Source organism: Zootermopsis nevadensis, unplaced genomic scaffold (assembly GCF_977971745.1).
Source record: "Zootermopsis nevadensis isolate Lab colony 2312 unplaced genomic scaffold, Znev_1.0 Znev_ptg000029l, whole genome shotgun sequence".
NCBI classification, from domain to species: Eukaryota; Metazoa; Arthropoda; class Insecta; order Blattodea; family Termopsidae; genus Zootermopsis; species Zootermopsis nevadensis.
In genome coordinates this window covers 106,451-134,434 of record NW_028259161.1, presented here as the reverse complement: position 1 = coordinate 134,434, position 27,984 = coordinate 106,451, and the positions used below count along the sequence as shown (strand labels likewise).

Below are 27,984 nucleotides of genomic sequence, written 5' to 3'. Positions count from 1 at the left end.
TCGATAAGAGCGTATTTCACGTTCCACCCGTGGGTTGCTTATGAAGTGAAAAAATTATTCCAGAGAAAAGTAATACCCCTTCCCGTTTATATAATTATTAAATGCCTCACTTCATTCATATACTTTGTTCCTCATTTTAGTAACAAATAATTGCAGTGGCCTTGAAAGATCATTCTGCACAGTTTTGTCAAATTGTTGGTTATATTGTCGATCGTAATTTGTCTCGAATTTTAAGAGAACGAAGAGATCGATATTATAAGAAGCCAATGGATGTGCGAAGATTTAGTAAAATTTGCGTTTTATACTAAAAGTTGTGAATTATGGCTCATCATTACGTTGTTACGGCACATAAGCCCACTGCAGTTACAGCATGTGTTACCGGTAAGACAATCAAGAAGATAAGAAGTATACAGTTGCAAACTATCATTATCCGGCCTTGTTTCTGGGTTTGAGGTCTTTTGTTTGTTTGGAGCGCGGATGTTTAGTGTAGGGAATTACGATCAAATATTCATTGTGATTGCAGCAAGCACTGTTTTATTATCAAGTTGCTGTAGTACACATAGACGTAAAATAGGTTTTCTACTACCACATACAAATTTGTTGCACTTGAAAGTTAAAGCTTCGTTTTAATTAGTTTTTGAAATTTTATCGGCCAACGTAGTCAGTTTCGGCATTTTTGTAGCAGTACATCCATGCATTTCGTAATCTGTAAAAGATAACACAGTAAAATTTGTTATCACATCGAAGAATATTACAACGTCCATCTGGTAGGGGCACGCAACAAACTTATAATTTCAGGTGAAATTTTTTCTTTCTTTCATTCAATTGTTCAACTTAGGTTGCCTTTTAACCATGTATTTTTATATTTGCAGGAAATTTCACATCTCCTAGCGATCTCAATCTCATCTTGGCCAAGAATACTCGATTGGAAATATACCTTGTAACTCCAGAGGGTCTCCGCCCTATCAAAGAAGTTGGCCTGTATGGAAAAGTGTCTGTGATGAAGTTCTTCAGACCACCAGTAAGTTATGTGCAGCATATCTCAATATGATAGCTGTTCTTTAGTCTGCTTGTCAATCGATTTGTATGTTGTGAATTTTCACACATTGGAATGATGGGACACTCCATGAATAAACCAACATATCTGACAGTAAAATTTACACCTTGCCATCTCAGGTTCTGATGAAATTGGGTGAGCGTATTAGTCCTGTTGCCAAACATCTTTGCCTTTTTTTAACTTCTGTAAAATGGTTTTTGAAATATGGGGTTTTAATTGCCCCTACTGTGAGTCATACATCTCTACTTTGAACCTTAATGAATGGAAAATTAGGTTTTATATAAAGTGGTCACTGCTGAGTTATGTTGTGTGTACAATATTGTGTAATATGAAACCAGAAGATAATTTTTTTACAGAATTCATTACAGGTTCCAAAGTTCTTATGGTCCCAAAATTATTTTTTTGCCCACTTTGAGAGGGATATGTGACTGACCCCTTAGATGAGTTTAAGATACCAAATGCCAGAGTTCTGCAGTTACTTTCAAAAGTTCAAAACATGATCACTTACAAGTTGTGAGGTATATATGTATATTGTTAGAAGGAAAATTTGATAAGTATTACATTGATCTCTAGAATGTTACTTTAACTGGATTATGAAATGAGCTATTCATGAAAAACCTTGCACACTTTCATTTTATTTTTCTTCGTTGCTTTTTTTTTTTTTTTAATTGTGTTTTAAAAACCACAGAAATGGACTAAGATTGGTTGGTGGACGAAGTGGCACTGGAACAGGTTTTTCACCAAGTTCTTTGGTTTGCCATTGCTCCATAATTGCCACTGCCTCATTAGGTCTGTGATAGTCCTGGCCAAGCAGAGTATTACTATAAACCTTGGCCCTAATTTAGGAACTTTCAGTATATTAGTTATAGTCAGGATCTTATGTCAGTTATGCCTCAGTGAATATGATGATAGCTTTGAAAGCAGTAATTAATAGCAGTGAGGAGTGGAAGAACACTTATTTGTGTTAAGAAAATTGTATTTACCAAGTGTGCATTGTACCCCTCACCAATGCTGCATATGGAAGTTGGTCCAGCTATTCAAAGTAAAGTTTGAAGTCTGGTAGGTTGTTTGCCAAAAGATCTGGGTGACAGTATGTACAGTGCATTCAGTGATGAAGTTTAACACAACTGTTACATAGCGGCTTCCAGCAGAAACTGCTATAGTATAGGTAAGTTGATTTGAGAAATACTTGACTTGTATCAGGAGAATCTTGTAGTGATTGGTGGTTTGTCACGTGGTTCCAGCTAGGAGCTGGAAAGTTACATTCGCATTCAACTTAATCAGTGACGCTGTATTCTTTATTTTGTAGATGTGGCCTAGTCAGTGGGTGCACTACATGTCTATCTCTACTACAGTAAGCCGTGTCTTACAGTAAACCCTTGATTTAATAGACTAATGGGGGCGAAGGGCTGTCTGGTAATGCCAGTTGTTTTAATGATGCCAGTGACCATAATTTCCATAAGGAATATCATTAAACACATTAGTACTATGTACTGGACACCTACCATGACAGAAAGTTAATTAAAACACTACATTGTAAGGAGGTAATTAGTGATAAAGAAACCAACAGTCATTACCAGAAATTTTAGATGCGTCACAGCTTGTTTTGTGACAGACATTTGTAAGAAATGTGCTGAATTTTTCCTCAATATTAGGAATCTGTAATTTCAGCAGTTAAATTATTTCTGAACATTTCTGTCTTCTGGGTTGTTGCGCCATTTAGTATGGTAACATCTACCATATTACACGGCACAACGACCCAGAAGACAGAAATCTTCATACTCACCGCTGTGAAGACCTCAGATTATAAATTATTTCTGTCTGTGGTAACCTGGTCATATCGAGTTTCAGGCTGTTTAAATGTATCTTATGCTGACCTGTGACAATGGTAAAACAATTTATGAATGTAAGGAATCTTGGTTTAGAGCCCACACTGAACTATAGTCTCATCTTACCATTGAAGGTACCATATTCTGCTATGTAGTGTCCTCATTTCACATGCACTCCCTTAATCACTGTAGAAGTCGTAATATGAAAAACATGACGCACAGACTTGATTGTTGTGTTGTGCAGCTCGAGAAGAAGGACCTGCTGTTCATTGTTACGGCTCGCTATAACGCGATGATTCTCGAGTGCGTGGGAGAGGGAGACAACTTGGAGATCATCACAAAGGCGCATGGCAATGTGGCAGACCGTATAGGGAAACCCTCAGAAACAGGAATCATTGCAGTGATTGATCCTGAAGCGAGAGTGATTGGCCTGAGACTGTATGATGGACTCTTCAAGATCATCCCTCTGGAGAAGGACAACAGTGAACTGAAAGCCTCCAGCATTCGGTATGCAGCGGCATGAATGTTGCAAGGTCGTTTTTCTTTCATTAAAAAGTATGTGGGCTGATGTCTGAGCAATAGCATTTTGGAGTACTGAAGCATTAGACAGTGTAGGCATTGAAATGCTTGTTGCACTAGTAGTAATAGTTGCCTTCATATCTTGTGACCTTACATGTTATCAAATCTTGCAGCCAAGAGGTTACTCTTAACTTCACACTTGAGAAATCCATGGTTCATACAGGAATGATGATGTCTGTCTACTATACAACTTAAGGACTAGTGGATGAATATTGATAGAATTTTTTATGAACGTTATGCCACTGGAGGCTACCCTAAGGTCATCCTCTTTAATTTTCTATAGTTGATAGATTGATAATGCAGCGTGTGTGTATATGTAGAACTACATGATATGAAAGGGTGCAAAATCTTATGAACATGTTAATGAATCTTTGAGCTACGTAAAGGCAGGGAATTTGTTGACTGCCTATGCTGCTATTAATTTCTCAAGGAGGGTTTTGCGGGTTTCTGTTCTCTGTTGTCGTAGTGCAATGTTGTTCCTAATGTTGCATATTTCTCTGTCACCTCACCAAGGCCTTAACTTGAATGGGTGCTGGGGTTAGTTGTTGCCTCCTAACAAGCTTGCCATTTCTGCAGGATGGAGGAGTTGCAAGTCCAGGACCTGGAATTCCTGCATGGGTGTCCAAACCCAACAATCATCTTGATCCACCAGGACCTGAATGGCCGCCATGTCAAGACACATGAGATCTCGCTTCGAGACAAGGAGTTTGTGAAGGTAGTGTATTATATAGAGGAGGGCCCCACTGTTTCCTGTAGCTTTAAGGTAGGTGTACTAGAGGCAAGTGCATTGCCAGAATACGGGACAAATTCCTAATTTATAGGTGGTAATAAATCCGTATGTCACCTGTAGGATGTCTAAATGTTTAAGTAGAATAATTCACGCTTTTAATGGTCATAACGCTGCAGCTTGCGAGGCTGCCGCATCGGTGTTATATTACTGAGTATGCTTGCTGTGTCGCTTCTGATGCTTTCACTAACCTTCGTCAGCCCAGTGAACCCATTAAAAGACCTTTTCTCCCATGTGGCTACGTTGAATTGTACTTATAATATATTCATTGAATGTTGCCATTTACTCAGGCTGTGAACTTCTGCAAGGGATTGTAAGTCTGGTATGATAAGGGTTAAAATTTACCAGTTTGTGGCACTGAGAGGCTGAGGTTTTGCAATAGAATTCTTTGAGTCTCAGGCACTAAGTGAACACATTTAATCGCACGAATGGGGCTGTAAAACCAGTATGTTTTATGACAGTTCTGATGACATGTTCCAGCTGCTTTGCTCTGTATTGCAGATCCCATGGAAGCAAGACAATGTGGAGACTGAAGCCTCTATGGTAATTCCTGTTCCAGAGCCACTGTGTGGTGCCATAATCATTGGCCAGGAGTCAATCCTGTATCATGACGGTAGCACCTACGTGGCAGTTGCGCCCCCAGTTATCAAGGTGAGTAACACTTGAGACGGCTCGGCTCTGACAGTGTCACGGCGGAATTAGGAGCCCGCTACTAAACCACAGCCTGATTCATTATAATTTCTTCGTCTATGCTGAAATATGTCAAGCAAAAATAAAATCATTTGTTTGTGCATTGCATAGTCCGTACACTGGGCATTCAAACTATTTTATAATGCTATTTGAATTGTTTGTTATGCATGACATTACAGTGACATGAAAACTTGAGGTATATAATATACTCACTCTGTTTTATTCTTATTGTGTGTTTTGTAAAATCTTATTCTGCTTACATGTGCTACCTTTTGCAGCAAAGCACCATCGTGTGCTATGCCCAGGTGGACTCAAACGGTGCACGGTACCTGTTGGGTGACATGGCGGGTCACCTTTTTATGCTACTTCTTGAACAGGAAGAGAAAATGGATGGTACACTCACTGTAAAAGATCTAAAAGTGGAATGTCTGGGTGAGTGTCCCTTATACCACAAGATGCTTTTCTGATGCATGCTCTGGGCTTTTGTGTTTCACTGAATTGTTTTGCAGGTGAGATCAGTGTACCTGAGTGCATCACCTATCTGGACAATGGAGTGCTGTTCATTGGTTCGCGTCTCGGAGACTCGCAGCTCATCAAGCTGAACGTGAAGCAGGATGAGGGTGGCTCGTATGTTAGCACGATGGAGACATTTACCAACCTTGCTCCAATTGTGGACATGGTTGTGGTGGACCTGGAGCGTCAGGGACAGGGGCAGCTTGTCACCTGCTCAGGTTAGACAGATGGACATACCTGGTGTTGAGTTACATGTGCTTGTCTGCTCCTGGTTTCTTTCTGTGTGTCTGGGCCTTTACTATGTCATGCTTGCACATTGACAGGCGCGTACAAGGAAGGTTCTCTCAGGATAATCCGCAACGGAATTGGAATCCAAGAGCATGCGTCCATAGATCTTCCAGGCATCAAGGGGATGTGGGCCCTGCGAGTAGCAACATCAAACAAGTTTGACAACACACTTGTGCTTTCGTTTGTTGGACAGACACGGTGAGCTCCCCATAATGTGTATGTGCATGTCCTTTGCCTCGTCCGTATGGTTTACTCACACTTCTCATCTCGCTGATCGCTGTCGCAGGATCCTCACTTTAAATGGGGAAGAGGTCGAGGAGACCGAGATACCGGGCTTTGTGTCTGATCAGCAGTCATTCTTCTGTGGAAATGTGGACCATGAGCAGATCATCCAAGTGACACCTTCATCTGCACGCCTCATCTCAGTGGACACCAAACAGCTGATCCAGTGAGTGATTTGTCTCTTCTGCTTTTCCAGCATATCCGCATGAAGTAGGTCCGGACCGTGTCTTTTGTTGGGCTCTATGCAACCTCATCAGGTAATCCAATGTTGCAGTGAGTGGAAGCCTCCATCTGAGAAGACAATCAGTGTGGTCGCCTGTAATGTCACCCAGGTGCTATGTGCGGCAGGCAGTGACCTCTACTATCTGGAGATTTGTGAAAAGGAGCTGGTACAGAAAGGGTAAGTATGAATTGAGGAGTTAAAATTTTAAATACTGGAAAAATAATTTGAAAATCAGTTACAATTCGTGTCCACTTTTACCTACGGTAGAACCTCAATATAAAAGCAATTATAAATTTTGTAAAATTGCTTGTTCTAGTGGGTACTTATGATATCCAAAGATGTTAAAATATGTAATATGGTGTGTGTCATGTCTTGTTATTTAGAAATGGAGTCTTTGAACAGAATGAGATGTAATTTTAGTTTCAAAACACTTTGTTGATTGTTATGTGTGTTCAGCCAAGCAACTCTGGAACATGAAGTAGCATGTCTTGATGTCACACCTCTTCAAGACAGCAGTAATAAAGCAGAGATCGTGGCAGTGGGACTGTGGACTGACATATCAGCCCGCATTCTGCACTTGCCTGGGCTTGAAGAGGTGAACAGGGAGTTTCTGGGTGGAGGTAAGGCAAAGCTTTATTATTTACCAACTTTATTTAAGTTGCGTATCTTCAGCTTGCGAATGAAGGAGGTTTAATGAGAGTGAAAGAGATCAGATGGGACAGGGGTGGCAGTGTACCAGCATACAGTTACATATTTTAAATTACAGGTTGCTCCATGAAGATGAATACCCATGATAATGAGGAATATTAACCTTAATCTTGTTATCGATCTCTCGTGCGTTAGGTTTATGAAGGGGGCCTAGTGTGTCATACACTTAACAGATGGCACCGCTTTATCTTTTTGCACAATTGAGACTGATGGATCAGAAGCAGAGGGTCTGCAGAGTAACACCCCCCCACCCCCCCAAGATTGCCACATTTAACCCACCTGACTTTTTCTTGTGGGGTTACTTGAAGGCTGCGGTGTAGAGCACAAAGCCATCAACGCTTCAAGAGCTCTGGCAAGAAATGTAATGGTCCTGCATAGCCACTTGTCAGTCAGTTGCTCACCACTGTTGTCTGTTCCACAAAGCTAGCGGTGATGACGTGCTTTAGATTTGCCAATTCACAAACTGCTTATGCTGACTTATGTAATGGTTTAGTTTACTAAAATGTTTTTATTTAATTTATTCAGTGTGTGTATGCTGCTTCTTGGGACATTCTGTAGATTGAGGTGTTTGAGAACAGGGTGCTGAAGAGAACGTATGGACCCAAGAGGAAGAAAATAACTGCATACTGAGTGTTCTTAGGATGATGAAATCAAAGATAATCAGATGGGCAGATCATATAGCACGCATGGGAGAGAGGAGAAGTGCATTTAGAATCTTCATTGAAGACCTGAGGGGAAGAAACCAGTAGGGAGACAGTTGTAGACGTGAGAAAAAATCAAAAAACACGTCTTAAAGAAATGTTGATTGGGGGGGGGGGGGGGAAGATGGACAGGATTCATGTGGTTGAGGATTGGCCTTGATGGTGGTCCCTTATGAACACAGTAACGAACCTTTGGTTGCATAAAAGACAGGGAATGTCTTGATCATCTGAGTAACTGTTAGCTTTCGAAGGACTGTGCTCCATGCACTCTTCCTGAAGACTGAGTTGGGGACAATTCCGTGTTGTGGTTTTGATCCCTTGTCTTGTGTGTTCTACTGCAGAAATCATCCCCCGCTCAATTCTGATGACCTGTTTTGAAGGAATCAACTATTTGCTGTGTGCACTTGGGGATGGGTCCATGTTCTACTTCTCACTTAATAAACAGTCTGGCTTGCTGACAGATAAGAAGAAGGTGAGTGGCATCCTATGGAACTGTCGTGCCTTCACTTTGTGTAATGGGTTTATAAATCACCGATATGTTTGGTGCTGTGGAAGAGTAAAGGAATATGTCGGTAAATTAAACAGTTGCCTAAGAAAAGGCAGTTCAAAGATCTGAAGGTAAGGTTTCTTATCTCATTATGTATGTCTTCATTCTCACTAAATCTTGATGCCTGTACATGGCAAATGCTGTAGTCTGGCTGGTAGTGCGCCACCAGACCACTAAAATGGAAGAATATAAGATAAATGTTTTCTATGAAGCACAACACAGCAGGCTGTTGTATTATCATTGTTATTAATGTTATTAAAAATTTCATTTATTACGGTGTGATTGTTGAGGGGGAGGGGGTTTGATAATAATGTATTTTCACATGACCTGACTTTTAGAGCAGGATTTTCCACTGATGGTTGGCTGTGAATGTGTTTACATTTCCATCCCAGAATACAGGGTATACACAAAAGAATGGTGGGGTTTCAAAAGTTAATAAAAAAATTATTTCTCACCTTACACGGGCACAACATACACCGTCAGTAGCGGCAACTCTCCAAGTTTCTCATGCGTTAATTACAATCCTTCAATGTGTGCACCCTGGGCCACACGACACACATCCACACAGTAATCAAACTCATCCGATCCAGCTCTGTGGAAAAACACGATTGAGAAGCACTCGTACATTCCTGTGAAAATGGGGGGTAGCTCCGTCCAGTTGTAGAATGTAATCGTCATAATTGGTATTCAGTTGGGGTAACAACCAGCTTTCCAACATGTCCAAAAATGAGTCGCCAGTCACAGTTGCACCATTCTTTTGTGAATACACTGTACAGTGAAGCCCTGATGTAATATGAGAGGATAAGTTCAGAACACTGCCAGTGGCAAAACGTACTGTACGCCAAAACCTGCTTGTTAGCCAGGAACCGAGTGTCGCTTCATCTGCGTCTGCGATCAGAAACATGAGGCATATTAAACACTACTCAGAGGCTTTATGAAGTTTCAGAACAGCAGAATAACTACCAACAACTTGTGCTACACAACAATGGCATATCTTTCTCTGCTGCAGGTGACACTAGGAACACAGCCGACGGTTCTGCGCACGTTCAGATCTCTATCTACTACAAATGTGTTTGCTTGTTCTGATCGTCCAACAGTTATCTACTCTTCTAACCACAAGCTCGTTTTTTCAAATGTGAACCTGAAGGAAGTGAACCACATGTGTTCCCTGAATGCAGAGGCGTACTCAGACAGGTACGTGTTAACGTTCATAGCGTACTTGCTGAAATAACATCGCTATTGCTACTGTGTCTTGGGTGGGTGTTGAGGGGGTGAAATTGTTTCAGTCTGGCACTGGCAACTGACAGCACAGTCACAATTGGGACTATAGATGAGATACAAAAGCTGCACATACGAACAGTTCCGCTCGGCGAGTCTCCTCGAAGAATAGCCTACCAGGAGAGTTCACAGGTATGAGTTCACGAAGCATATGGTATGAAGCAGAAGTGATTAGTTGAAAGAAATACTAGTTTTAAACAGGCCAGTGTGCACAGTACACTGTAACACGTCTATGTTACAGACATTTGGCGTCATCACCATGCGGATAGATATACAGGACTCTGCGGGGCTCAGCCCTGTGCGCCCTAGTGCCAGCACCCAGACACAGAGTACAACCTCATCGTCAGCTATGGGTTCACTGTCTATGGTGAAACCTGGGGCTATGGGTGCCAACACAGCTGCAGAATTTGGGCAGGAGGTTGAGGTTCACAACCTGTTAGTTATAGACCAGCACACATTTGAAGGTGAAACTACACTCATACTCAGAGTTGTAAATGTGTAAAGTACTGCTCATCTATGCACACGGAATACAGCACCTTTAAAATCAAATTAAAATCTGATCTAATTGTTTAGAATATGAATGGCTGTGCCGTATATATATATATATATATTTATTCATTCAGAAAAGGTGCATGTTATATATATGGTGGTTTCCAAATTTTGTGAGACAGTATTTATAAGCACTGACATGTTTGTGACGCAGTTTTGCGTTGTTTCCTTTTAAAGTACTCCCCAGGAATTCTGCCATCATTGGAAGCATGGTAAATCAGTTTATAATAATCATTATGTATTTGCTGTGAATTTTGTTGACTCTTTTAAACATCATTGAGTCTTTTTACTTTGAGCATCTGCTTTATGTTTGGAAACAGAAAAGTCACAGGGAACAAGATCCAGAGATTAAGGGTGGTGGGGGACTGCGTCCATTTTGTTCTTCACTGTGAACCATTGGGCAGGCAGGGCAGCGTGAGCCACGTAGAATGGCATACTCTGCATGAAACTGTTCTCTGTTCTCATCTAGTTAGAAAAAAGTTGTTCCGGTTTGTGATCGCAGAGAAAGACTAAACTGAATGCTGTTCACAGTGTTGCATGCCCACCAGTTCATGCAGTGTGAGTACGCTCTGAGCTTAGTGTCCACAAAGCTTGGGGATGATACCAATACGTATTACATCGTTGGCACAGCATTAGTAAACCCAGAAGAGAGTGAGCCAAAACAGGGGCGGATCCTCATGTTCCAATATCAAGATGGCAAGTTGCACCAGGTAGCTGAGAAGGAGATTAAAGGGGCTTGCTACTCCCTCGTAGAATTCAATGGCAGACTGCTAGCCAGCATCAACAGTACGGTGAGGCTCCTTGATTCTCTTCCATCTCCTACATATTTCATGTACTTGTAGTACAGTCAATCTCTTGGTTAACACATCATCATCATCATCATCATCATTTAAGTTTTTTGTTTCCTTTTTCCAGAGTCCTTGAAGGTGTTGTTTACATGTATTATTTTAACACATTCATAACTGCTGTAATCTTTTCATCTCTGTCTCCTTTAACCATCTGTAGACTACCATTTGCTCTTATTTGAGTATGAATCTGTTTTCTACATCACTTTGCAATTGTGGACTCTGAGAAGGACAGCCAATGTGGCTACAGCAAAGCACTGTCAGGCCCAATGAAGTATCTTGGAACAGAAAGAGAAAACCTTTGATGAACTAAGTACGAACTTATAATCACATATAAACAGTGCATATTGTATCATCGGTCCTGATAGACATGCTGCTGTTGGTAATATTGTGAATGTTTGCCTGGCAGGTGCGACTGTTTGAGTGGACAGCAGAGAAGGAGCTGAGGCTGGAATGCAGCCATTTTAATAATATCATTGCACTGTACCTGAAAACAAAGGGAGACTTTATCCTGGTTGGGGATCTCATGCGGTCCATGACCCTCCTTCAGTACAAGACGATGGAAGGCAGTTTTGAGGAAGTGAGTAAGGGAGATGAAATGAGTGAGAGAAAGTGTATATCCCAGGATGTTGTAGAAACCAAAATACATGTGTATTTGGCACCTTAAATAAGTGAGTTGCTTAACTAGTGATTGGTTGTGCAGATGGCAAGAGATTATAACCCCAACTGGATGACAGCGGTGGAAATCCTGGATGACGATACATTCCTTGGAGCTGAAAATTCATTCAACTTGTTCGTCTGTCAGAAGGACAGGTACTGCAATGCCATCATGTATTATGAATCTGCTTTTTATCTTGAGAACAACTACAGGAACACTGACATGTGGTGTTTTGTGCTTAGTGCTGCCACTACAGATGAGGAGCGCCAGCAGATGCAGGAAGTGGGCCAGTTCCACCTGGGGGACATGGTGAATGTCTTCAGGCATGGGTCTCTTGTGATGCAGCATGTAGGGGAGTCATCCACACCGACGCAGGGCTGCGTATTGTTTGGGACCGTCAGTGGTGCCATTGGTTTGTTCTTGTTGACTTCCGTATTTCTTGGTGTTTTGTCCCCTGCCCTCTTTTTTGTAACAGAACGGTAAGGCATTGTAGTTCTTGTGAGACATAGTTTGGAAGACGTGTATATGCATGGAATTTGTTGGAGTACTCTTAGATGGGAAGACAATATTAAATATTTTCAGAAACAGGAAGGGAAAAATGCTGGATTGAGCTGGCTCATGATGGTTAGAGTTTGTGAGCATAGTGATGAAGGTCTCTCTGGTTTTGAAGTAACAGAACTTATTGGTCACATTAATAATCTTGCTTCTTCAGGCTTGGTGACTCAGATTCCTGCAGACTTTTATGATTTCTTGCGTGAACTGGAGGAAAAGCTGACACATGTCATAAAGTCAGTCGGCAAGATCGAGCACTCGTTCTGGAGGAGTTTCAACACGGACATCAAGACAGAGCCATGTGAGGGCTTTATTGATGGGGACTTGGTAGAAAGCTTCTTGGATCTGTCTCACAACAAGATGAAAGAGGTGTCACTAGGCTTGCAGGTGAGGAGATAAACTAAAAGTGATTGTGTGCAGAATATTATTCCACTTCTTGTTTAAAGCTTTCATGGTAATTTACTGCCAATGTGGATCCTGTTTCTGGGCGAGAGAGCCTTGTAAATACAGGCTGTATTGTCGATTTTTCCAAGATGTGGTCCATTTTATTTGTTCAGTGATGTATAATGCAAAGTGAGAGAAGAATGTAAGTTTACAATGCCAGCCTCTTTTGAAGGAAGGGGGCTCAGTTTGTTGATGTCTGTAATAGTGGGAAGCATGAATAGGGAAAAGATAGGGCAAGAGAGAGGTGTGCTAGATGCTTATGCACTGGAGGACGGCTTGTAGGTATTGCAGCTGAGCTGATAACCTTTCCTTCTGAAGTTCTGATGTAGTTTGTTGGCATATTGAGGTTTCTTTCACAGACACTAGTTCATTTTTGAAGTGAGTGTGATAGATTGATAATGTGTTTGACCCATTACCAAACAATTCTGGGTGATTAAGCTGGAGTCTGTGTAAGACTTGAGGTTCTCACAGTGGTGAGTATGAAGATTTCCGTCTTATGGGTTGTTGCGCTGTGTAGTCTGGTCGATATTAACCAACGTTTCAGAGGTCATACTGCGTAATATTCATCGTCCTGATGACGGAGGCAGTATGACCTCTGAAACGTTGGTTAACATCGACCAGACTACACAGCGCAACAACCCAGAAGACAGAAATCTTCAAGCTGGAGTCTCTTCGGTGCTTCTCTGTATGATCCTGTATTGTGCAACCCATTTATGCAATGTGGTTGTCAATGGAGCACAAAAGATGTCTGCAGCTACTATCAGTCTGCTCCATCCCAATAATTTCAAAAAAGATGATTATTAGCCTGACAGCCTGTTAATGCCTACAGTGATTCATGAAGGTATTGGTATGAAACTACCTCAGAATCCATCTTCCTTTTCTACTCCTGCTTCTCCTTTCGTGTAAATATTCCTTAATCTGCAGTAGCCGTTGATTAGTCACTTCAGTGTAAGGTGGAGACATAATGTTCTCTGAAAGGTTGACAGTACAGTCTACTTGGTACCATCGCACGGAAACGGCATCCACATAAATGTGTCCTTAATTGATTGTGATATTAACTGTTTGGTAGCCCTATTTTTCCTGTATGTAGAATTTAAATTGTAGCAGTACTGTTTGACAATTAAATTGGGCAGGTTACAGTGGGCTGCAAATATAGCTTGTGAAGGAAAAATAAGAAATTATGCAGAATTTTTGGTGACCACGTGGAAGATTGATATGGCAGTATAATATTAAAAGTAATTTTAAATAAATAGGTAGTAAGGCTATGATTTATGTTGAACTGGCATGGGTTCTGCTCTAGCTAGGGGCATTGATATTTATCAGAAAGTGTGTATCCAGTGTCTTCCTGCGAATTTCAGGTCGACAGTGGGAGTGGAATGAAGCAAGAGGCCACTGTGGATGACCTTGTCAAGATTGTTGAAGACCTCACAAGGATACACTGATTACTGAAGTGTCTTTGACAGATGGTAAGTGTTTTGAGTCGGTCCTTTGAGATATGTTCGTCAAAACCCCCATGGTACAAAGAAGAGGGAAGGAAGTTTCTCTTCTTCATAAATGAATCTCATTAGTCAGATTAAGGCACTTCTGAGTTTGTTGTGGATGGGAATGTGTATGAACTCCTACCCTACATCAGCGTAACATTGTGGGACTGTAAACATTACTTCGGTACAGGTTCATTCATTGCCAGTCTTGCTGGTGCAGCTACAGGAAGACAGTGATGCATTTCATGCAGTAGATGGAATCTCTGGCATTTGATGCAAATTTAAACTAGAAACATTAATCAAATTAACAAGATTGAAGAACTGCAGGCACAGAGAACGGTATGTTATATATTTATAGTATTCCATCCTGGGGCTAGGGAAGGATCGGGTACAAGGAATTGGACAAACTCACTGGACCTTGTTCTACTGGTGACATGACATTTAGTATTTCTGTCTGTGTGTGGTAGTATCAGCCTTGAAGTAGAATGGTGGCTTTCCAACAGAAAAAGTTTGTTTTTGTTTATGTTTGAGTGGCTTTATCACATCACAAACATGAGGAAGTGTGTAAAGAAATATCAGCTTTATTTGTAAATAAAGAGAAGTGTGCCCATTTCTGTATTTTTGCATACCTGCCTACAGTTTGTCCAAAATTAAAATTAATGTTTGTTTTAATCTCTGTACAGCTGGAAATATTAAGAAATGTGGCATTTTTCCAAAATGTGTGTAGCGTAATTTATTTTGTGGCAGACTGCAGGACTTGGAACCTACATTGTCTTACACAAGACAAAGTTCAAGTTTCAGGGTCCTCTCAAAGTAGTACTTGCCTGCGTTATCCTATCCATCCCAATAATTTGCGTGGCCTTATTTTAGGAAGATGTATTCAGAACTTGATTGTCTTGTATGGTGAGAAAGGAAAGAGTTTATCTGAGTAAGAAATGGGAAAAACACTAAATATATATGAACTATGAAACAAAACTTTCACCACATGTGATAGAAGCTTCTAAGTAACCAACTTTTCTGGAAGGTAAAGTGTTGGTGCATTATTACAAGTGATGTGCAATGTGATGATGAGAATAGCACATTATATTTTATAATCAATCGTACATACATTACAATTTCAAAATTGTATTTATTGCATTTGCACTACATTTCTGCCAGATTTGCATCAGTCATATTTCTTAATGTACCAGTCCAGCCTGCTGATATGTTTCATGCAGCCTTCAGTCTTCTTAATGCTACCAGATGGCCTATTGTGACTGTTGTTCAGGCTGTCATACCAAATAATCAGCGTGAACCTTACACGTGTCGGGTCGAGTCACTTGTTAAGAGTTTGCAGTAGCTGTGCTCCTGTCTTGTAGCCACTTGAGCACCTTGTCTATGCCCTCTCCTGTCATAGCACTGGCCTCCACTACTGCAGTGTCTTGTAGGATTTCCTTCTTCAGCCGCACCAACTGGAGCATCAGCAGCGCCTCATTCCTCATCTGACGGTATGAAGCATCCATCTTGGACAGCACCAGAAGGATCTGGAGAGGTAGCAGGTTCTGCATTATCTGAATTACTCATGACTCCTTTTGTTTAGAAGACATCATGGGGATGTTATATTAAAACTTTATATACATTTTTATTTTAATGAATGATTTGTGATAATTTTAAGGAAAGATGCCTTCATGTGTTATGTCATAAAAACAAAAGTGCAGTTGTGTTTACGTATTCATTCTTGATTTTCATACATTATTGGCATGAAGAAGTTTATTGCTGATATTCTGGCATGTAGCAGGACAAGATTTTTCTTAATATCATATCTTGGGTTTCATAGATGTGTAAGATGTCCGTCTGGATTGACCTCAACAGTCTTTGCCTTGTGTTTGCTATATTTCATTGCAATTCAAGTAGTATAACATATTTTAAGTCATCAGTGAATGTAATGGCTCACATTTTCCTTTCATTATCTTTTCAATAAACCTTCCATTGTCAATAGCAGTTACTATTAATTTTCTTCCATTAGAGTATCATACTCCTATAATCTTGACTGCATTTTAGGATGTATTTGTGCCAACAACAAAGGGAAGAAAATGTCAGTAAACAGTTTCATTAAGTGAAATGCAAATCTGTTGCTGGAGAGCAACACAAAATTATTTTATGAAGTTCTGCGTTTTGGTGCCGTGTAGACTCGTTGGCTATCATTGTCACTGCCATGAAAATCTCAGATCTCTCAGAAATTCTTTGCCCTTGTAGTTTGTTCACTGCACTGAAATTTTTCAAGTAAAATTCGTTAATTTTAGGCTCATCTACATTTTATATAATGTAAAAATGATCTCGCTGAAAAATTAATAAAGCTCAGCTTGTGCTTCAAGTAAAGTAGGGATTGTATTTGGCCAATTCACTGTTCATATGGATACACCCAATACCTAGTTTCAACTATCAAATAGTTTGAGGAATGTAATATGTAGGAAGGCAATCTTCCCATCATGTGTCCACATTACAGGTTTTTTCCCCAAAGAATGCATACACATCTTTAATAATTCAGTATTCTGAACAAAGGATGCACAAACATTTCTAATAACTTGTTTCATTGTAGGATTGTAAGTAACTCCAGTACTGCCATTGATAATGTTTTTATAGTCGTGTAAGATTTGAGGTTTTCACATCGGTGAGTATGAAGATTTCTGTCTTCTGGGTTGTTGTGCTGTGTAGTCTGGTCTTCGCCCTGATGACGGAGGCAGTATGACCTCTGAAACGTTAGTTAACATCGACCAGTCTACACAGCGCAACAACCCAGAAGACAGAAATCTTTTTATAGTCAGTTCCAGGAAAGATCATATTTCTATTGAAACGGTGACAAATGGGCTCTCTGACGATGCTAACTTACAATTATAAAAAATATATATAATTGATCTCTAATTATCGTAATTACAGGAAATGATTCAGACTTATAAATAATGATACTATTAAAGAATTTATAATAAATAATGAAAACTGGGAGTTGGTATTAAACAGGTGTGTAGATTCAAAATTTAACACATTCCTAAATATCTTACTAAGAAAGTTTGAAGCGAGTTTCCCCATCAAAATAGAGAAAAAGGTGTATGAAAATAAAGAATGAATTACTAAAGGTATCAAAACATCTTGTAAACGTAAACAAGATCTTTACCTAATTGCCGATCTAGTAACAACCAAATAATGGAAAGTCACAACAGTAAATATTGCAAGACTCAAGTCATTAAAGAGGTTAAATATATTACGAATCAGATAAAAAAGTAAAAGCAGTATGGAAAATTGTGAAAAATGAGACAGGTAAATATTCTACAGAAGAAGTGGCCCCATCAATAAAGATAGAGGATAATATAATAGAGAATCATAAACTCATAGCAAATTCTTTTAAAACTTTTCAACAATTATAGAAAGAATTTGGCAATGGCACTACAACCATAACAACAGAAGATGCAACAAAGTACCTTGCTGAAGCAATTCCTAAAAGCTTTCCAAATTTAAGTCTTATACCCACAACATTGCATGGCAACTCAGAAGACAGCTGTCTGTGTATTCACATAAGTAGATTACTCTCTTCATGTTATGAATATGTAAAGCATAATGTATATGAGGACTTTCCAGTGTTACAGGATGTAATTACAGAAAATTGTTCTATACCTTTGCCTTTTGGAGACAGGGCTCGGCAAGAATTGTATACAGCAAGACTCCTGCAGCAGAAATTTGGCAGAGGTTGCTTGCATCTACTACATACATAATACTTTCTATTCCATAATAGTAATTTCGCCATATTGGAGACATTGCCCCTCCTATTTCCCTAATAGTAATTTCTTTTCGGTTCCCAAGTGGAACTGCAACGAGGTTTGTGCCAATTGTTGGCACAGTACTAGACATTGTGTCAACTGCTTCCCAGTTCTGTAACTTTTTTAGAAGCAGAGTCTTTCCTGACCCCTTGGGTCCCAGGCACAGGCACATTGTATTCACAGTTAGTTTGCAGCTAACTCTCCGTAATGAAGTGTTTCGTAAAGTTGTCATGACAATGTGATCGATCTGTATGAAAGTCCTGTGCCTACAGTTGAAAAAATGAATGCATAATTGCGTCGTTGAGAAAACGACTAAGCTCTTGCCAATATTACCTAACGTTCTAGTAATTTGTGTTGCATGTTCAGGCAAACGTATATGAAGCCTACGAATTCCGTGCACTAAATGTTAACTATCATACGATGACCGTAGGCTCGAATTTTCTGTGTGAATGGTTTGGCAAGAAATTACTTAACTGTGGAAAATAACGGTGTGTTAATGCCATTTGAAATACGTATTGTTACAGGTAATCTGAAGTAGCGTTTGTAATAGTGTGTCTTTTCGTTTGTATCCTTTTTGCTACTTCGATCGTATAAGTCTTCAAATGGGGGCACAAACTGCACATGTAACAATTTATATGTAGGATTGGAGCATATTTTATTTCATTCTTAAAGTTCAAAAATAAAATCTCTGAACGCACAACATTTCCTCTAAGCACTTTTATCTGTAATCTTGCATGAGTATTGAGTATAGTATAAATCACATGACAGGTGACGTGGAGAAAGGTATTCGCTGGAAACATGCGTCGTAGGGCCTTTTACGAATTATCATTGGAAGTCAGAAACAAACTGTACAACGAAAATTGGTTTTCTGGATCAGTTCATAGGATTGAATTTCTAGCGGGTAAACGACTTATTGTTTAGCCATATGTGTGCGAAATTTAGAAACTTTGTAGGTTATATACACCCCGTTTTAAACCGTTACAAAATAATTAATGAAATGTAATTTTCAAAGAATCACTGCATAGGATGTTGGTTTAGAATAACAGTTCTATGTATGCTTGATATTGTATGAGTAGTATTTACATTTTGAAAATTTTGATCTATAAATATAACCAAATGTTGTGTAAGGTACTCCTTGTTTCAGGCATGATACATGCATGTGCAGAACTTATGTGTACTTCATAGTTCAGTCATGAAGAGATAAAGGGATGTGACACCTTTCATTGGCTTATTTAATTACATATATTAATTGAAATTATGTGGTTTGTTTTAGATTTTGAAACAATAAAACAGATGTAATAGAATTCCATTGTGTTGACTGAAAACTGGTTTTAATAGCAGTGTATACTCTGACTGTTTTCTAAATGTGTCTATTTACTTGCATCTCTAACTGTATACATGTGATGGTATGCTGTATTTTCCATGAAGACTGGGTTCTCCATCATTATGTTTGTTGTCTGTAACAGTTGTTGTGTTGTAGGGATGGAACAACCCTAAGGCAGACAAGCTAACATGTTCAACGTGATCCCCCCGATGGTGCCATCATCACCTCCTCCCATGGATGATGCCATGGAGGAAGATGAGGACGATGAATTTGGAGATTTTGCAGCAGCCAATGACTTGTACAGCACAACAGGTGGTGATTATGACATAGATTCTTAAATGTTTCAAGTGTGAAATCTAGAATTTTTAACCCATTAGTACAGGGTTTTATACTTGGCAGTTGCGGAACACTTTACCATGTTCAAATGAACCTACCATCAGCCTCAATCTTGAGTACTTGAATACAGTCTGCTGCATATTTCTTTAAGGTGTGTCTTCTATAATTAGGTGCTGCAGTGTGTCTGCTCCCTTTCATGTTTTCACGTTAAATACCTTGTATGTGTTTCTTAAGACTTGCATGCATGCTACATGTTCCACACATCTCACTCTTTATGATTCCATGACCCTTATAAGGTTTGGGAGGAGAACAAATTATGCTAGTCCTCATTACACAGTTTTTCCAGCCTCTCGTTAGGTTTAGATATATAATCAATCTGGTATGAGATGAAGTGTCACACCCTGACACAAAGTAATGGTTAAAATCATAGGTTTTTTGATAAGGGGTAAGAAGATGTACAGTTCTAAAGCATTTGGCAGTGATTTTATCTGCTTTTAACTTATGCATGGAATTGAATTAATTTTTAATTTGCCAATGTTATTCCCTGATACTTTCTACTTTTACAGATTTTCCAAACATTGTAATCTTGTCCTGCAGTTCGTTGATAAGGCATGGGTGCACTCATACAGCTTTCTGTGTAGACCAACCTCCATTTTGATGTCAAATATGGAGAGTTGAGACCAGGTGTTGGTGGAGCATTCTTAAGATAAAGAAAAGTTCAGTGAGAGAGACTGGTTGGGTGACCTAGGTCATACATGGGGGAATAATATGAGAATTGATCTTACAGAAGTAGGTTGTGAAATTGTAGTCTGCCTGAACTGGTCGAATGGTGAGCTTCTGTGAACATGGTGATGAACTTGAAATGTCAACTCCTGAAGGGATGCTCTGTACCTTTGGATGAGAACTGTAATTAAAACAAATGACTTAGTGAAAGCTCAAACACTCTGTATTTGAGATAAAAGTTTTGGAACCGAGGCATTATGCTGTATCATGTTCACACAAAGCATCCAAATTTTTACAGACGAGGTTCATGACCGACCACTGTGAAAACTTGGTTTAGTTGAGGTTTTGATTTGTTTCAGATGCCCCTCAGACTCCAGTCAAGTCACCAACCGTCAAAAGCACGTTCTTTGACGAGCGCGTGAAGGACGACGCCGTTTGCTGTGAAGAGACTGGTCACCTCAGAAACCTCGAGCTGGATGTGGATGGAGGCAGGGGGCAGAACTCCATTACATCAGGACCCACTGACTCAGGACACTGCGATGCTGCACCCTGTCTTGTGGGGTCAGAACTGAGTGGTGATCAAGAACAGTCTGGTGGGAGCATGGGGGCATTTGACAAGGAGGAGTCAAACATAGCGTTTGGCTCGACAGACTGCGAGGTTACAGAAGCATTTCAGACAGATTGCAAGCTCTCTGACATTTCTGTCTGTGTGGCTCAGGAAATAAGTGACGTGGAAGATATTGAGAGTGAGGAGTTTGCTGTGTTTGACAGTCCTCTGATGTGTGGACCAACGGATAACTGGGCTGCTGCAACTCATTCTGTACCTGATGTGATTGATAAAGATGATGATTTTGATGACTTTGAAACTGCAGACTCCCATTGTGCTCCTATGACTTGTGTTGGCTTGGATGATGGCAAAGTGAGTTCAAGTTCAGGCACTTTAAGAAATTTTCTGTTACAGATTTCCAACCTGGTATGAGTTCTGTATCTGTCACGTTCATGCAGAAACTTTAATGACAGTTTTTTTTCAATACCTCTTATTAAATCATGTTTCTGGTATAAGAGATTCTGTAAATTTGTTATAATTTTTATTCCAGGCAACGTGAACATCAACATGTCATCACATAATTTCAAAGCTGTTAACTCGGAATTCTGTGGACTCAGGTTAAGTGTATGTGTTTTAACACGATTAAGTCACAAGTAGATGTCGTGGTTTTTAAGTGATTGTTTTGTTATGTTTCAGTTAACAGAGAAACTGCAGATGCTTATCAGCGTACTGTTCCCACTCACCAGTGACATCGGCTTCATAGACGTGGATGTACCGTCCTTGGCCGAGAGACTGGCCGCGGTGTGGGTGAAGCTACAAGACATGGAGAGCAGCCACGCACTGTCGTACCAGTGGTCTGGATCGGCTGCCAACAAGGGCCTCTTAGTGGCTCTCGGTATAGACTCGCGCAACATTGTGAGTCATTTCAAATACTGTTGGCATCATTTGACAACAACCGTTGCTTCTGTTGCCTAATTTTGTTCCACGTTTGTGTATTATGATTGCTAGATCAATTGCTGGCTTAATATGAAGTGGATTAAACTGAACAGTCCTAACTTTCTGCTGTTCTGAACTCTTGTAAAGTACAAAACATGAGAGAACTGCAGACTTGCAACTGCGTTACAGAATCAGAGGAGCGACAAGAGGCATTAGATTCTGAGTCGCCATGTTACAGTTTCTGTAAGCATCTCTTGCCTGAATCTTCTAGATCCTGTTTACTTCTGTAACGCTTCAAGACTCTCCGAATCAGAGTGTGTGCAGTTTCAGATAAACTTGGGGCCCTACTGTTAACAGTGTAACAAGGTCTTCATGCTGTTCCAGCTGTTTGGTCCGCGGTGGAATACTTCAGTGCCACGATTTGCAGCAAACCTTGGCTTCAGTCCCCTGGAGCCTGTGCAGGCTAGTCATCGCTCTCCCACACCAATGGAACCATCCGGAGAATTGCCTTCAGAGGTTATACGATTTCTTGCTCGCATTAACTTGTCCTGTTCCTGCTTATTTCTTTTATCAAAACGCATTTGGCACTAAGCGTCTTTTCAAACTGTAAACAGTTTTTGTTTGTATGCATGACTTTATATACCAATACGCTGCACGGCATGCAAGGTTTTAAGGTCATGGTAAGTCGTTCTGTTGCAGGAAGCAGTGGTGCCAGCTGCTCAGTTTGACTGGATTAACAGTGGACTTGTAAACCCTCTGGACTGTAAGTATTTTTTTGTATTTCCAGTGTGTTTCCTGCTGCGCTTTGGAAGTCCTAACGATATTCCCATCTTGGATATATTGTGTTCGACAAGTCATTTAGGTGCATGGAGCTTTGTAGCTAAACCCCCTGCACACCTTTCGTGCCATAATGCTGAAATTTGAATCCATGTGTGGGGTTAGCTGAGATGTACATTTAACATATTGAAATTCTGATTGCATGTAACACCAAGAACAAGTTACATTTAGTTTGAAATGAAAGTGTTTGCTGGTTATGGAAGTGGGAACCTCACATCTGTGTCTGCAGTTACAAATGAAGGGTTTGGGGTGGGGTTGCACAGGACAGTTCCCATGTTTGAAATGTGCACCGAGAAAACTGGTTCTCACCAAGCTGCCTATCTGAACTGACTGCTGGCCTCAGACGTGGTGTAATGTGTCCTTGCTGTGCATTTTGTACACAAGAAATGGATGTGAAGTGAAAAATATTTTGTTTAGCTATAAGCCTGTTTAATTAGAATCTTAATTTCTAATTATATTCTGTAGTTGGTTAACAGGGTAGAATGTGCATTCTTTCACACTTTAAAATGTAAAAGATAGCTTTGCATGTGTATGGGGGAGATGAGGAATGCATACAAAATTTTGTTTGAGAGGCCTGAAGGAAGGAGACCACACAGATAGGAGGAGGATATTAAAAAGGATATGAGAGAAGTAAAGTGGAAGGGAGTGAATTGGGTTCATTTGGCTCAGTATAAGGATTGGTGGCCAGGTTTCATAAAATGTGGGGAATTTCTTGACTGGCTGAGTGACCATCAGCTTCTCAAGGACTCTGCTCCTTGGAGTTAGTTCGGTCGTTAGATAATTTATCTTAACATGTTATATACATTTTGTGATGTAATACGTGCTCCATCACATAGGATGCACCAGTATGATGAAAAGGACGTTTGATGTACAGGTCTTAGAAGGAATGGTAATCATTAATTACATAATTTATTTTTGCAAAGTATATCTATATTCAGCACTTAATTTCTTGACAGTCCTAATACTTTCAAAAACCGAACTTTTAAATTTTTAGCGTTCATAAAGTTGGGGCACTTGCTCTCTCTCTCTCTCTTGTTTGTTTGGGCATATCACAACTCTCCCTATGTCTAGCTTGAGTCTCGAGACTGATTTGGGTGTCTCCTGAATGGTCATAAATGTTAACATTTCTTTGCATTGATGGGTAGTGTATTCATGTGTCCCAAGTCTGAATGGGAAGAGGCCTCATGCAGATTACAACAGTTCTACTGTCTGCTGTAAATAAACTTGCACTGTTGGATGAAATATTTTAGCCCTGAGCAGAGGAGGTATTAAGTTTTACTGTGGCTTGGTGCATGTTATATGAGACAATGTTGGTGGCTGTCATGTTTCAGAGTTCTACACAGAGATTTGAGTAAGTCTGTAGAGAGATAAACTGAGAACCCATAGGACCCCTATGGGAGTCTGCGTAAAATGTCAAGGTCACCTGCAACATATTAAATATCCGTATAACTAACTAACACATTACAGTGCCGGATCCTCACGAAATATAGGTTCCGTGGGGGGACATGACATTTCAGATACTGCAGCAGTTTTGAGAGGGAAATATTGCCCAAAATTTGTGTAAAACAGCCAGTTCAGAACTTTTTTTTGCCACCCCTTGAAACACAAATACATGAAGGTATACTTTGTTTTCCAGAAAGAATGTATAATTCTTTCTGGCTTTCTGCTAGATAGTTATTGTCATGTTTTAAGCAAAGATGGCATAAGAACCATAATATCTAAAAAAAATCTGTACTTTGTTGCATGTTTGAAATGAGTTACACATTTCTACTAATTCTGTTCTGAAAAGCGGCAGGTTTCCGCAAAGAAATGAAATGTGTTTCATGATGTATAAGTGAACCGTAATATTTATGCGAATTGTTGAATTTTGGAATACTCTGCCTTTCAGTACACATGGTATAAACTTATGTTTCAGACAAAATGTCATTTTGCAATTTCATTTGAGACATGATAAAAAAAGACATCATGAAGTAGTGAATTAAGTAAAATTTTGGCAAACAGCTGTTTTATGTCAAATTTGAGCACTTCTTTGCTCCTAATAAATTGCAGTACATGAAATGTTATGCCACGAGTGGCACCTGAAATCCTTGGTATTTAAAATACTACAATAGAGTTCACCTTATAGTTGTAGGTATATAGTTTTTAAAAAGTGACATAGCAGACGTTGATGCCATTTTCAGTCCCCAGCAGGGCCGTTGTTGTGTTGTCAGCTTAACAGATGTAAGATTACACAGATAATTATTTGAATGGAGACTCTTGTGAAAATTTCCCAAACTCTTTTTAAGATGACAGCCATCAGTGGATTCAGCCCTGTGATAGGTCACTGGTGTGGTGACTAATTGTGTGTTGTTTGTTCTTTCTCCCCACCCCAACCCCTTACTCTTCCTTTGTTGGAAGGCGCCACCTCGGCACTTCTCGACCTTGACTATCTCAACACATTTGATAACTTTACTTCCTCCTCCTTCTCCCCCTCTGCATCCAACATGGCTACCAGCACCTGGAGCATCTCCATCAGTAAGTACAACCATCGAGCTAGCACATAGTGGTCATTGTCAGTACTAGACAGTTTGTTGGTTACCCAGAGGTCTAAGGTACTAAAGTGTGGAAGGATTTTAAGGCACTGTGTAGAGACCGAGAAAAACGTTGAAAATTCTTAGTCCATGGTGGGGAGTGAGGTGCATTTACCTCTGTGCCGAGTAGCCCGTGGTGAAACAGTCGCCCTTCACCATATCTGTTTTCTGTATGGGTATGAAACATGGTCCACTCATTCAACTGAAGAACATAGGTGAATATTTTGGCCCAGGTTGAGCAATCTCTGACTTCGTATCTCACTTATTACTGTTAGGTTAGGTGAAATGAAAGAAGTTGCTGTGCACTGGACATTCTAAGTTCATTATAGCACTGGCTCAGAACGCTAAAGTTGTCGGTTTTCTTGCAGCACCTGAGGCATCCACAAGCAACTTGCAGATCTTGGCATCTAGCTACTCCGCCCCAGTACCTATGCTGAGTCCGGAGTCTGTGAGGGTGTTAGATGGACTGCCAGACCTCTCCTTCATGCAGGCAAAGCTCCTTATGTTCCCAGTGAGAGGCACCTCACCTTGATAGCACACAGGATGGATTCTTTTGTTTCATCGTGCTTAGCCGTCTGCCTACTTGTGCCATTTTAATAAGAAGAGAATCACTACCTTTTTAAGTGTCAGAAAAGTGTTGGGGCCATTCAGGTTAGTTGAAACAAACATGTTTTAATTACGCTGACTCTCTTCCTGTGGAACCCTGTGTTAGTCAAATATATTGCAGGTTTGCCCCTCAGTAAGCTCTTTGGTTACATGAGATTGCAATTGCTCGACTCTGAAGCTGTCCAGTTGTGATGGTTATCTTCTCCTGTGTGGGTCATTTCTCAAAGAAGTGATGAGAGAACATTAAAATGCTTTTCAGCTGAATTGGCGGCTGGAGCGTGCACCAATCACGTGTACTGTGCCTTGGTAGGAAGTAAAGGAGGGAGGCGGAGGGGCGAGAAGGTGAGGAGACAATATACCGTGGTGCAAGATGTAGCATTGGTGTCCAGTGAATGGTTATAACACTAATCAAAGTACACGTAAGAACTGGCAACAACGCGGTGCGGCTGCCGATGCTTCTACCACGGGGTTTCTGAACAGACTGAGTCTATCTGCTTACCAGCAGACCTCCTTTGTGCTGAGCAGAACTTGACTCGGCTGCCAGTTCCGCTGAAGAACATAATAGTATCAGCCAAAATGTGTTTCATGAGCAATAGTAAGTCGCGCCCCTTTGACCATAAAAGTAATGAAGAACTGACGGTTTATAGAATACTACAAATTTAAAAAATATCTGTTGGGAGGGGAGAGATGCATATGATGATGGGAATACTTGTAGCAGGACAACATTATTGTGTGTAGTCTCCATGTTATAACATGCAGGTGTATTTTTTTCTTGCCCAAGTAAGTAATATAACTGCAAAAGCTTGTGCACTATGCAAATAAAAAATATGGCTTTAAAATTAGGATTTCATGTGGAGAAACGAAGAATAATTGCAGTAATGGGAAGAAGCATATATTGATGATAATGAAAGTTATGCCATTGAAAATATTAACATTTAAGCGGCTCCAGGAATAATGAAGTAGGCTTCTTAAGATTTGAAAGTGAGTCTCAACATACAGAAGTGGTGCCTGGAAACAGATGAAGGAAGATTAATGTGGAAGGACCGCAGAATGAGAGAAATTACGGATCTATGCTGAAACTGTATGGAAGAGGGCTACACTGTATTATCGGTGATTCTGTAGGGCAGTGACAGTGTGACTTGACATGGCTTTTGTTTGAAGGATTCGTGGGTCTGCATAGCAAGACTTATATATTGAGAATGTGGAGCCATAGGTTCAACTCCCAGTCACTCGAAGTAGCAGTCTGCCAAGGAACCGCATCTATGCAGAACTTGAGGGTGAGTTTCTAAAGTGTAGTGCTAGTGACTCTCCTGTACTCAGTATTACACAGTGTAAAATAATGTAAAGGCTAGTTGGTTATTTGTAAATAAACTTTGTTCCCTGTTGTAATGACAGATTGGCCTAGTGATGCATGCAGTCAGGTTCAGTTCTTGTCACTCTTTTACCAGCAACATAGTACAGATTTCCTGTAATCCAACCCCCTTATTTCTATTGACTTCAGTTCCATTTAAAGTTCTTCCTATTTTAATTATATTATTTCCTCAAGAGACCTTACTTGACCTTTATCATGTAGTGATAGGGGTTTAAAGCCCTGTACTACGGAACTGCCAGTCAGTCTTTAACAGGACAGATTCAAGGACAAGTTGCTGGAAGCACAGCTGATAAGGATTAAATGGCAGGTTCATCACGCCCAATTCATGATACTGTTGGTAACACTACTTACGTGATCATAATCTTAATTTTTATAGGATTCAAAAAGTGTATATAATTCTGGAATTTATTCTGAGAATAATCAGTCCACTTGGCATGTTCACAAATGCCAAGACCATTTTTTAAATATCTATCCATGAATGTGTCAAGTGTTTTGTTCCCAGACAGATTACTTTGTTTAATATATTTTCCACCCTTCATGTCCTGTCCAGTAGAGGGGTGTCAGCGTCAGTTGGTCTGTAGCTTTAGCATTGTTTAAATCGGTGCATCATCTGCTATAAGCAAACTAAAAACATTGCCCTACTCGGTGTTATGTCAGACAAGGCAGGGGATGGCATAAAAATCCATTTAAAAAGTGTTGGCTCGAGGGTGATCGCTGCCATTGGCATTTCCAAGCAGACTCTTGCAAGAATTATCAAAGAGGGAAAGGAAGTTGATAAATGCACGTCAGATTAATTTTCAACACCGGGGAAATCATGTCCAAAAAAGAAGAATGTCGCAGTTGTAGATGCATTCGATGGGGGGAAGTCATCAGAAGATTAATTCATCATTTTCACATGACAAAAACCAGCGACCTAATTCAAATACTCTAC

At 40.1% G+C, this 27,984-nt stretch overlaps 3 protein-coding genes across 12 annotated transcripts; 2 read left to right on the top strand and 1 right to left on the bottom strand.

Moving 5' to 3' along the window:
• The first annotated feature begins 198 nt into the window (after nucleotides 1-198).
• Nucleotides 199-15,988, top strand: pic (DNA damage-binding protein pic). Of its 4 annotated transcripts, none has more exons than XM_087358177.1 (22): nucleotides 199-381; nucleotides 873-1,021; nucleotides 3,131-3,393; nucleotides 4,042-4,180; nucleotides 4,754-4,903; nucleotides 5,221-5,374; nucleotides 5,452-5,673; nucleotides 5,779-5,941; nucleotides 6,030-6,191; nucleotides 6,300-6,425; nucleotides 6,705-6,868; nucleotides 7,999-8,129; nucleotides 9,214-9,398; nucleotides 9,491-9,614; nucleotides 9,724-9,946; nucleotides 10,563-10,822; nucleotides 11,286-11,456; nucleotides 11,580-11,689; nucleotides 11,777-11,946; nucleotides 12,247-12,473; nucleotides 13,889-13,996; nucleotides 15,408-15,988. In XM_087358177.1, the coding sequence occupies exons 1-21, from the start codon at nucleotides 321-323 to the stop codon at nucleotides 13,970-13,972; spliced, it is 3,438 nt and encodes a 1,145-aa protein (XP_087214303.1). In that variant the 5' UTR covers nucleotides 199-320; the 3' UTR covers nucleotides 13,973-13,996; nucleotides 15,408-15,988. The 4 variants fall into 4 exon arrangements, with proteins under 4 accessions (XP_087214303.1, XP_021936211.1, XP_021936210.1 ...); XM_022080519.2 differs by lacking the exon at nucleotides 15,408-15,988 and adding an exon at nucleotides 14,202-14,733; XM_022080518.2 differs by lacking the exon at nucleotides 15,408-15,988 and having other exon boundaries at nucleotides 200-381; nucleotides 13,889-14,733.
• LOC110837906 (ADP-ribosylation factor-like protein 16) lies at nucleotides 15,121-18,034 on the bottom strand. The gene is made up of 2 exons (XM_022080551.2): nucleotides 17,660-18,034; nucleotides 15,121-15,534 (listed from the first exon to the last, which is right to left on the bottom strand). Exons 1-2 carry the CDS (start codon nucleotides 18,032-18,034, stop codon nucleotides 15,334-15,336), a joined length of 576 nt encoding a protein of 191 aa, XP_021936243.1. The 3' UTR covers nucleotides 15,121-15,333.
• Nucleotides 18,035-18,155: 121 nt separating this feature from the next.
• On the top strand, nucleotides 18,156-27,075 carry Afti (aftiphilin). 7 transcript variants are annotated; one of them, XR_002545881.2, is made up of 9 exons: nucleotides 18,521-18,703; nucleotides 19,283-19,438; nucleotides 20,545-21,104; nucleotides 21,429-21,647; nucleotides 22,026-22,184; nucleotides 22,368-22,431; nucleotides 24,903-25,019; nucleotides 25,444-25,726; nucleotides 25,941-27,075. XR_002545881.2 is itself a non-coding variant. In XM_022080530.2 (8 exons), exons 2-8 carry the CDS (start codon nucleotides 19,315-19,317, stop codon nucleotides 25,605-25,607), a joined length of 1,407 nt encoding a protein of 468 aa, XP_021936222.1. In that variant the 5' UTR covers nucleotides 18,156-18,290; nucleotides 19,283-19,314; the 3' UTR covers nucleotides 25,608-27,075. The 7 variants fall into 7 exon arrangements, 6 of the variants coding, with proteins under 6 accessions (XP_021936222.1, XP_021936221.1, XP_021936220.1 ...); XM_022080530.2 differs by lacking the exon at nucleotides 18,521-18,703 and adding an exon at nucleotides 18,156-18,290 and having other exon boundaries at nucleotides 25,444-27,075; XM_022080529.2 differs by lacking the exon at nucleotides 18,521-18,703 and adding an exon at nucleotides 18,186-18,326 and having other exon boundaries at nucleotides 25,444-27,075.
• The last annotated feature ends 909 nt before the right edge of the window (nucleotides 27,076-27,984 follow it).